The sequence below is a fragment of the Cryptomeria japonica genome, chromosome 7 (genome assembly GCF_030272615.1).
Source record: "Cryptomeria japonica chromosome 7, Sugi_1.0, whole genome shotgun sequence".
NCBI lineage: Eukaryota > Viridiplantae > Streptophyta > Pinopsida > Cupressales > Cupressaceae > Cryptomeria > Cryptomeria japonica.
The window spans coordinates 176,515,513-176,526,625 of NC_081411.1; the positions used below are offsets into that span (position 1 = coordinate 176,515,513).

The 11,113-nt window shown below is 36.6% G+C and overlaps 1 protein-coding gene across 1 annotated transcript; it reads left to right on the forward strand.

Moving 5' to 3' along the window:
* The first annotated feature begins 6,367 nt into the window (after positions 1-6,367).
* LOC131062404 (disease resistance protein RPV1) lies at positions 6,368-10,882 on the forward strand. Its single transcript, XM_057996056.2, has 5 exons — positions 6,368-7,205; positions 7,330-8,416; positions 8,562-8,900; positions 8,993-10,270; positions 10,357-10,882. The coding sequence occupies exons 1-5, from the start codon at positions 6,487-6,489 to the stop codon at positions 10,789-10,791; spliced, it is 3,858 nt and encodes a 1,285-aa protein (XP_057852039.2). The 5' UTR covers positions 6,368-6,486; the 3' UTR covers positions 10,792-10,882.
* Positions 10,883-11,113: the final 231 nt, after the last annotated feature.

Below are 11,113 nucleotides of genomic sequence, written 5' to 3' on the forward strand. Positions count from 1 at the left end.
CGCAATTAGAATTCTCTAACTACAGATCCAATTTGGGGTATTTGCACACTCTTTAATGATTTGCCTACCCCTAAGGTAGAGTACCTTTGTTACCGGTTATTCCTGCTACCAGTGTAGGACCTGATGACTCTATCGGGTGATCTATCGGTTATGTATCTGATCTCTTTACCCATATTTTATCATGCTATTTTTGGATGTATTCCACCTTTTCCTTTTCCTTCTCATCTGTATTTTTATTGGTTACCGATGGGTTCTTACTTCTACAGTATTTAGCAATATGTTCAATCTTGTTGCATGCATAACAAACAATATTGTTCTCCTGAATTGCTCTGTTAAACCCCTAATTTCCTCAATTTTCTTTTGATCTGCATTGGTTAGCCATGTGTCCAAATCTACTACATGCATTCCATTTTACATTTCCAAGACTGGTGATTGATGCATTGTTCCGATTATTCCTATTTCTGCATTGACTAGCCATATGACCACATTTATTGCAAACAAATCATGTAACATTGAATTTGTGAGCATTAGGTTTTCTTATCGGTGATTTCTGGTTCTAGTTGATGGCATGATTCTTTTTCTGTTCAGATGATTGATCTTACTGTGCAGTACCAGGGCTTTCTCCTTCTTCGTAACCAAGACCTCTCTTGTCATTAGCATCTCTTTGATTCTTCAGTAGTTCATCAAGTTTAGTAGATATGTCTCTAAACTTGTCCTTGTACTCATTTGTAGTGACCAATTCATCTCTCATGATTATAATCTGTCTCTCAAGTTCCCGTTCATTGTTCCGGGACTGGGTCAACTCAAGTTTCAGCATATCATTCTCATGTGTCAGTCTGTTGCATTCATCAGATTTGTCCTTCAATGCTTGAGCTAGGTTTTCTTCATTCTTCTTTCTATCTTCAATCTCTTTCACATTCTCATGGTTAGGGCTTGCCTCTCATTCTTCATGATAGTTTTCTCCTAAAAGAGTTTCTGACATTGATCCTTCATAGCATCTTCCTCATCATTGCTCTGATTTTGCAATTATTCACAGAGTTCCTTCCTCTTAGCTTTAACAATTGAAAACTTTCCTTGCAATGAAATGATGTGTTCCTTGTCTTGCTTTAGTTCATTCTTCAATTTACTTTTCTCCATCTTCTCATTATCAAGATCCTCAAGAGCAATTCGAAGTTATTGTTGCGGACCGATTTCCATTGATTCCAAATTTTGGATTTTCCTGAAGTGGTTAAACTTCTTTGAAGGAACTAGCTCTGATACCAATTGTTGGAAACCAAGAACACTGAGAGGGGGGGGGGTTCAATCAGTGTTCTATCGGTAATATTAGATTTGAACTTATTCCTTTTGAACCGGTTAACAGTAAATATAAAGAAGAAACACCATAACAACAATATTTATACATGGAAAACCCCACAAAGGGAAAAACCATGGTGGAGCTGATACCCACAATATCTATATACTTGATCAAGGTATACAAATATTACATTAAGGGGATTGAACATGCAATCAGGCCAACTAACTAGAGCTCACCACTCAAATAGAAGTCTCACTGACTTACACAATATTACAAGATGATTACAAACAAGAATGAACTCATAATATGCATCTAACCATGCTTGATAAGTTTCAGTTGAAGCTCTGTTAACCTTCATTGTGTACCGGTTTTGTTGATGCTCTGTTCTGCTACTAGTTTACCCTATGCACGTGAAATTGCACACAAGCACTTCCAATCACTGACCAAAAATCATATCATTGATCTTTGAAAGATTCGCAACCAAAATCGCATTCCAAAACTTATTGAATCCATCGCTAAAAGGATCTCCTTAAATATCCTTCTATCTTTTTATCATGTCGGCTTCAATGAAGAATATAATCCCGTCGGCTACCGAATCACAATGTATTTCATACATAATCCCAATGATCATATCGGCCTTCGCACATTACCATAAATTCCATGAAAGAAATAATAGGGGTCGCAAGATCTCTTAGTCGGGTCCTATCCATAACTAGGTTCCAAATGCATGTTACCGGGATGATGACTTAACCGCTTGTGAAACAAAGTGAATATCGGTTGAGTGTAGTGAATGCTGGTTAACCCAAACAAAGCAAAGTGATAAATCAATTTATCCTGATAAGAAATATCAACACTTGGAAATGAGTTACAATTACCTGAAGATGAGTTGTCATCAATGACAACCCAAAATGCCATTAACTTTATCGAATGAGTGTCAATTGCCAACACCATCAACATCAAGATGGAATATGTTGATAATTGATGTTGATAAATTATACTGCATAAAGTACACAATTTTTTTTGGGATATTATATGGAGCACAACATAATAAAAATTGTAAACTACTTTAAATAGTTTGAATAACCTCATTTAGGGTATTTGTAAATGCAATTGGATCATTTACTATTACTAAGTTGTCATCAACTAAAGAATAATATATGATTGTATATATTTTATGCATGAAAAATATTAGTTAAAAGTATAGTATGCAGATGTATTTTGGGTGTAAACTTTATATAACAATTGCTCATTTCTACCGTAACCAAGAAAGAAAAACAAAATATTGGTTTGAATTTTTTTTTAGGGAAATAATTGACGTTTTCAATTTTCTGTAGAGCACCTAGTTGGTCTATTTTCTTTATGGCAATCTTAATTTCTTTTATAAAGTACCAAATTTTGTCTTTTAAAAGAAAATTAAATGTTCCAAGTGATTTTATCTTTGGTTGGTTGAGGAATAGAGCTTGTTTGAAACTTGTTGATATGTAAGTATATTAATATTTTTTTTATCGAAATAGACCCAAAAATAAATAGGAACTACCATAGATATGTAAAGATGTCTATATGACTAATAAATAAAATCTTATATCAATTGAATTTGTGTATTGATATTATTGTATAGTTTTTTCAATTAAAATAATACTTTTAAAAAAAGATTTATTGGTTTATTAGGAAAGTTGAATGGTTGAGTGGTCAAGTCTCCTTGAGTGAAAGACCTTTAACACCGTAAGAGATATTCCTTAATGTTTGACTAAAACAAATCAAATCTCTTTAAGTGCAAGAACCTCAACACAACAAAAGTTATTCCTTAATCTCTAATTAAAAATTTCCACACCCCTCTCTCTCTCTCTCTCTCTCTCTCTCTCTCTCTCTCTCTCTCTCTCTCTCTCTCTCTCTCTCTCTCTCTCTCTCTCTCTCTCTCTCTCTCTCTCTATATATATATATATATATATATATATATATATATATATATATATATATGCATGCATGAATGAATGTATGCATGTATGTATGTGTTTGTGTGTGTGTGTGTGCCTATATACATATATATCCACACACACACACACACACACCTACATATCAAATATGTTGGATAGAACTAACAATTTACATGTTTTCATGTGTAAAAGAGTATTTTTCTCTATGGGATCGTCTTGATTTTGAGGTGCTACTAATTTGGAGGTTTCGGTTAGATAGATTTGGAGACAAGAAACTTTAGATGCTTCGTGTTGTGTTCCAAGAAGAATATTAAATTATCTATGTGATTGTATCTCTTAAATAAACTTCTAATTGATGCATTGGATACGTTGAAAGGGCACTCCCTGATTTGCATAACCAAGCCTAAAATGTTTTCTACACAACTGATTTTTAGTGTTAAGCTTGTTTACGAATCAAACTCTACTCCACAATCAATTGCATTTCCAAGTTGAAAGTTAGGCTTCTTTCAAGGTGTACACTGATGACTTGGGGATTACACCTGATCGCAAGATGAAGAATCCTATCTATGACAAAAGTGAAATTCTTATTATTCCACTATTTGCCAAAAGCTAGACAATTTTGACCTGTTTATTACACCAAATGGCACATAAAATGATCCTAGGTGTGTCAATTATGATAGCATAAATCCTACTTTTGTGTACGCAAAAAAGAGGGGTTGCTATAGATAATTATGTATTGGCTCAAAGAGGACTCTTGGACTCTTGGATAGACAAGAATGTGGGGCTATGGGTTTTCCCTCATCTTTGTAGAGTAATTTGAACTAGAATGTAGCATGGAAAGGAAAATATATGCTCCAAAAGTTTGTGCGAAAAGTAGCAAGTGTACGAAATGAATTAGAAAAGGCTATAGTAGACAAATGATTTGAGATCAATACCTTTGACCAAATTTTCCATATAGTATGAAAGATTATAATGCAAGAAATAATTGGAAGATTTTCATCCAAAGATTAGTACGAAATTCAAATACATTATGAGGAAGTGAACTTTCAATAACAACAAACTCTATATCTACTAGGGAAACATTTAATGGGGATTCAAATAATAAAAATGGGCCACATGGAAGATAAGCACGTGGACAAATATAACCTATAAATGTTGCATTACTCTTGATAAAAAGATTCACAAAAAAATATGATAAGAAAAAGGAGCACATAGAGATCCTAAAATATGTTGCTTCAACAAGAGTGTATATGGGTGGAAATAGAATTCAAATCCCCATGCCATCTCAATACATTATTTTTTACTTACCTTATATGGTTGAAAAGGAGCAATAATTAAATATCAACTGGGCCTATCAATTAGTATCAGCCTAGGTGGACCATGATTGAGCAAACATTATGATTATGTTCGGAGTTCAAATTTTATCAAACAGGCTTCCTTTATTGAAGTGATTGTGACAATATGGATAGAAAAGGACACACATGGGTGCAAATTCTAAGTGAATAATGGCAAAAGGACACCTTGAGATGCAATTTATAATTCAAATATTTGTCTAAATTTGATAGTACCCTCCCTATGCATTAGAACATGGAAAGATACAAACAAAATGACCAAGGTAACTAAGTAGCTAGAAATAAAGTCATCACAATTCCTGTACCTATTTTCCCCCACCTAAATACATCTCTTACCAAGACCTTGATCCCTCGAAAAAAGCCTCTTCCAACTTATACAAGAATTCTTTATCCAAGAGAAAACATGATGCAGTAAAATGAGATGATCTCAATTGCTTAATCATCAAGGATTTCTTAGTGTAGACATATGTTCAAATCCCAAAGAGACATTTTAATACTAATATATACAAATGTTGTGTTTAAATTGAATTTTGATTAACTACCACACCCAATTTCAGGTGTGGTAAGTTCCAACAGATGAGGCGAGATTCAATTATTAGGCAAATCTGACATAAGAGATACAACTTGATTGCAACATCTAAGCTAGAGAACTTTCCATAAAGAGAACTCAAAAAATGAAAATAAAAACAAAAAGATACAACTAGATACAACTTCTATTTTAAATACTCATTTAAATTCTAAATCTGATAGCATCTTTCTTATGAATTAAAGATGTAAGAGAAAAAGAATTAACCTAAGTAACTGAGTAGTTGGGACATGAGTCACTTTAATTGCTATGCTCATTTCACTCCACCTAAATTCATCTCGTACTTACCCTAATTGCTGCCCATTAGCTTATGCAAGAATTTCTTATGCAATCACAAAGAACATAATGCAGTGCAATGAGATGACCTCAAGTGGTGAATCACTAGAATACAAAAACAACAACACACTGTCATAAACCCTAGCACCACTACAACAATGAGATGTGAGGAAAAGAGACAAAGTTTCACCGTCAATCCACATTCTCTTGAAATCTTGCAAATATATTTTTAATTTTACCTTTGTGCCAATTTTATTCTTTCTACTAAAATCTCCATGCCCTATAGTCCACTACAATAGTCCACCTCTAAAATGCATACCCAAAAATCATTCCATTATTGCCAGCTATTCCACTCGATCATGGCCACCCAAACAACATTTCCAACATTTTAGTAATTTAGCAAGACGTCGACAATGATAGTCAAACGTGAACAGGATTCCTGAAGAAGACCATGTGCTTTCATGTTCAAAATGCTTCTGCTTTTCTCCCACTCAGTTTTTAACGGTAAGCGAGTTTGTCATTCACTCAATAAATGCGTTTAGTCACTGTCATCTTTATCACACTTAGATTCGCACCCGTATGGTATTTATCTTTATCAAAAGCTCTTAGCGGTTCCTTGAGTCATACCAAGACTCGAGCAATCCGGTTCCTCCACAAGAAGTTAGCTTGCATCTTTAATTATTGACTCAGACAGGCTGTATTCGGCATCTTTAATTATCGAAATTGATGAAGAGGTACACCATGATAGTGATAGGTGCACAGGATTCCTTACGAGGGCCATGTGCTTTCGTGTACAAAGTGGGTCCACCGTCCACCAGTTCGAATTCTTCCACACACCTGTCAGATGATTCTGCTTTTCTCACACTCGATTTACTATGCAAATACGGTCCCATTGACTCAATGAACCTAATCCGTATGGTATTTTTCTCAAAAGCTATTTGCTCCTCATTTCGTCATAGGAAACAGCAATCCGGTTTCTCAACAAAACCCTGCTTGCATTGGTTTATTGTGTTCTATCTTTCCATCGAAGTTCAATCCAACTGCATGGCATCTACTTCAGATATTAACACAGGGTTTCAGCCAGAGAATGAGAATAAAAATGCTTCTCAAGAAATTCAAGCAGTTACATCTACTCCTGCTACTTATTCAGTGGTAAGCCTATTTTCATCCTGCTTTGAATGGTGCTCTCGCTTCTTTTATACGCGTTTAGATCAGTCCAATTCCGTGGCATCTACATCCACCGCAATTAGTCAATCACAGAATGAGGTTGCAAAAGCTTTTCAAGACATGGCACCATACCCATTATCTTCTGGCACGAAAAAGCTGCCCTACGATATATTCATTAATCATCGTGGCCCCGATGTCAAAAGACCGCTTGCAACCGATCTCTATGACACCCTAAATGGCATGGGCTTAAGGGTTTTCCTTGATTCAGAAGAGCTTGAATTGGGGGATTCCCTGCCTAAAGAATTAGAAGAAGCAATGCGCAGTGCTTCACTTCATCTAGCTATATTTTCCAAGAACTATGCCCAATCTCCTTGGTGCTTAGCAGAGCTTTCATTTATGCTCAAAACTGGCACCCAAATTGTACCTGTTTTCTACCATATCAAACCTGATGATGTCCGATATGCAAATGGAGTCTTCGCTGATGCATTTTCCCTGCACGAAAAGAAGGGTAGGCACACGCCAGAGAAGCTTGAGGAGTGGAAGAGTGCACTCTACAATATTCCATATGAAATTTGTCACATTGTTAATACCAAGGAGTAAGTACCAAATATCCTTGCCCTTTTCTAATCAATTTCTTTCCGAATTTATTCAATTCTTTAATCTTTTAATTCTGTTTAATCGAAGTCAGTGTTTGGTTTCGCTGCTGTTGCATATGTATAGTGACGAGGTGGAGCTACCCAAGAAGATAGTTAATTGTGCTTTGAAAGTAATAAAAAATGTGCCGTTTGTGGTTGCCAAACGTCCAATCGGTTTAGATGAAGTTCTAAATGCCTTTGAAATGACAATTCAATCTGCTGAACACTGTCACCCTGTGCATGTTGTGGGATTATGGGGCATGGGTGGCTCTGGCAAGACTACTCTTGCTAAACAATTTTATAACAACAAATATAAATCTATGGAAAAGTCTAGTTTTCTATTTGATGTTAGAGATGCTGCTGATAGAAATTTATTGCATGCTAAGCAGAAAGAACTACTGGAGGCCCTTGGCCTCAAAGATGTACAAGTGGACAGCATAGAAGCGGGGAAGGGTATGATTGCTAGCCGATTGAAATCTGTTCGAGTATTGATGGTGGTGGATGATGTGGATAATGTGAAACAATTAGATGCATTGTTACCTAACAAGGACAGTTTTGGAAGGGGTAGTTTGATCATAGTCACTACAAGAGAACTTGAAGTGCTTAGATCTTGGGGAATTTCCACGGTTTATAAAATGAAAACATTGGATCCACGTCATGCTGAACAACTTTTTTGTTGGCATGCTTTTTTGCAAACCTCACCACTTCGAGGGTTTGAGTTTTTAGTTAAAGATTTCATTAATGCTTGTGGTGGATTACCATTGTCTCTGAAAGTTGTTGGGGCACAGTTATATGGCAATTCTAGTAAAGATTATTGGAAACAACAATTGATTAAGATCTCGAGAATACTACCTAAAAATATCAAAGGAAGGTTAAAAGTAAGTTATGATGCTTTAGGTGATGAAGAGAAGGAAATATTCTTAGATATTGCATGTTTCTTTAATGGAGAGGAGAAAACTTTGGTCCTTACTGTTTGGGATGCATCAAGAGGGAATGGTCTACAAAGTTGGGAAAGACTTCTCAATAAATGTCTTGTTGAATTGGATGATGATGGTGAGCACATTAGAATGCATGACCATTTAAGAGACTTAGGAAGGGAAATTGCAAATCAACGGTCACCATACCGCATTTGGTTTCCACATCAGATAATTAAAGTTTATAATGAAGCACAGGTAAGATTAATACTTCATTTGATTGTATCATTAATGAATAACATGCAGCAATTTTTTCGTACCTGTTTGTTTCCTTGCTTCGATGAGCTATAACTGTTTCTTTAAGGGTTTTGATTTGATTTATTTACTTTTTAAAATTGACAAGAGTATTCGCATTCGAGGAATAGCGTCTACAACAGCTGGATCCAGAATTGGGAGTGAGGAGTTTCCTCGATGCTCGCCGGGCGGGAAGGTCATGGTTAACACAGACGGAGGACCTTGTGAGCTGACCCCATCTTCGCTTGGATTAAAGATTTTTCAGGTGGCAGGAAGTTCTTACAATGAAATAGTTGGGGATATATCAAGAGAGTTGTTATGGCTTCGGTGCTTTGACGTTGGGCAGAGAAATCTCAGCTCATTTCGTTCATTGGAAAATTTGAGGGTATTAGAGCTCCATGAAAAAGATGATAGACAATTAGAAGAACTATGGGAGACTGACAGTGATGTAAGCATCTCCCTTTGAAGCTGTTTTAAAGCTTTATTGCGATATTCTTATAGTTGTATGTTTTTGTTCATCTCATTGAATTTTTTCTGCAGGCTCCTGTACAGTTAAGAGGGTTGGTTATTTCATATTGTTACAAGTTTCAGAGATTTCCAAATTCAATAGGTTGTCTCAGTCATCTAAAAAAAGTAGTCCTTAATAGCGCAAGTTCTCTGAGGGATCTGCCGACAGAATTTGGCCTTCTGCGATCGCTGGAGCACCTGGAATTAATATGGTGCGTTGAGCTATCATCGCTACCCAGCAGTTTCGGCGATTTGAATAACCTGAGACATCTGAGTTTGGAGGGGTGTGAGAAGTTGAGATCGTTGCCAGCCTCTTTTAAGAAGTTGATTTTCCTGCAACATCTTGATCTGAACGAATGTGAAAGACTCAGCTTGCAGTCAGACCTGCTGGAAGAAATGACAAAGCTCGAGTATGTGAACCTTTCTGAGTGCAAGCGAGTGGGACTGTTGCCTTGTGACATCACAAATCAGGAATCGTTGAGGGAGCTTGACTTACGTAGTTGCAAGAGGTTAAGGGAGATACCAGTCAACATTGGTCATCTGGGCAAGTTGCAAATAATGAGCATAGGGAGTGAGCTGCTGACAAGATTGCCGAACTCTCTTGGAGATTTGTCATCTTTGACCGAACTTCGGATTGAAACCTGTCCCGAGCTGGAGGGTTTACCGGACTCTCTGGGTTGTCTTAATAAATTAGAACGTTTGTACATAATCTTTTCAGGAGTGAAATGTTTGCCAAAATCAATTAGGCAGCTGCATAATCTTCAAATACTTGTTATAGGAAACTGCCCTACGAGTGAATTGAACCTTGGGACAGGGCCGTTTCCTTTTTCATTGTGCAACCTTACGTGGATGTCGCTATCGGTGATAGAAGTGTCCAGCATTTCTATATCTCCAGATTGTTGTCCCGTTCTTGAGACTCTTCGAATTAGAAATATTGATAATCTCACGGATATAGAAGTTCTACCAACAACAATCAAGGACTTAGATTTGCTGGGGTGTAAAATTCTGAGGAACATCAGAGGCATAGTTGGGTTGGTAAACATTCAAAAGCTGAAAATAGACAGGTGTCCTATGTTGGAAGTGCTTCCCAGTTTTGCACAATTAGCTTCTCTCCAAGAACTTGTTCTCATAGGTTCCTACAGAGTTCAGAAAATACAAGGCCTGGAATATTGCAAAGCATTAGAGGAGTTGAGAGCAGATACTAGGTGGGAGATACAGGGTATTGAGAGTTTAGGGCTGGAAAAATTGAGGAGTGTAAAACTCAGAGCAAATAGGAGGTCAGGTGTTGAAGTTTGCATTCAAAGTATTCAGGTAATAATCATTTTTAGGAATTTAGTATTTTAATTGTATTCGTCTTATGGGAGTGTGGCTAATATTGTTATGCAAAGGGTTTGCAGAAATGGCCTGGAGAAATGTTAGTATGTACGCGGGCAGTCGGCGATGCTGCCTCACTTGTAAGCTCCTTCGTCTTTCCAACTCTCTCTCTTGTTGACTCTTTTGCCAACCAGCAAATTTCCTCCAAGCCAAAATTGGTGCAGAAGCGATTGCCCAATGTTGACGCCGTTATTGTTTGTTTTGTTATAAATTGTACGACTCCGCGTATGCAATTGCGAATATCTTTCATAAATGATGAAGTATTTTCAACCGAGGTAGAGGAGGGTACATGGTTGTGGATAGGTTTCTTCACACAATGTTCCAGGTCTCAGGCAGCAGAGTACACGATAGAGAGATATTCAGGCGAAGGTGAAGTGGAGAAAGGATTGTTTGTGACTGGAGAAGAGCAGAGACTTGTGGATGATTTTCGCGGTTTATGGTCGCTTTTAGCAAATTGATATACCGGAGAAGTAAATTGAATTGATTTTATTCATCATTTGTATTCTTCTTTTGTTGTTCATTTAAACTTTTGTATGTCTTTCACTCTCATGCGTGTGACCATTTCTATATATGATGAAGTCCACCATAAAGAGCGTTGGAGAAAATTCTCATTCCTGTAATAGTTTTGAGAGTATGTTTTGCATTATAAACTCTCTGGTTTTATTTTGAGTATAATTGAAGATATTTATGCTGGAAACAAGTCTTTCCTGATCAAAGATGGACTGATTCTAAATGGGCAGTAGTTCATGATATAGCATTTCAATAGTTAATGGAAGGTGC

Bases quoted from the DNA above. Each gene is read 5' to 3' on its own strand.
- LOC131062404 (XM_057996056.2), top strand. From the start codon at position 6,487: ATGGCATCTACTTCAGATATTAACACAGGGTTTCAGCCAGAGAATGAG. The intron at 8,417-8,561 runs GTAAGATTAATA...AAAATTGACAAG, and splicing joins AAGTTTATAATGAAGCACAG to AGTATTCGCATTCGAGGAAT. The intron at 8,901-8,992 runs GTAAGCATCTCC...TTTTTTCTGCAG, and splicing joins TATGGGAGACTGACAGTGAT to GCTCCTGTACAGTTAAGAGG.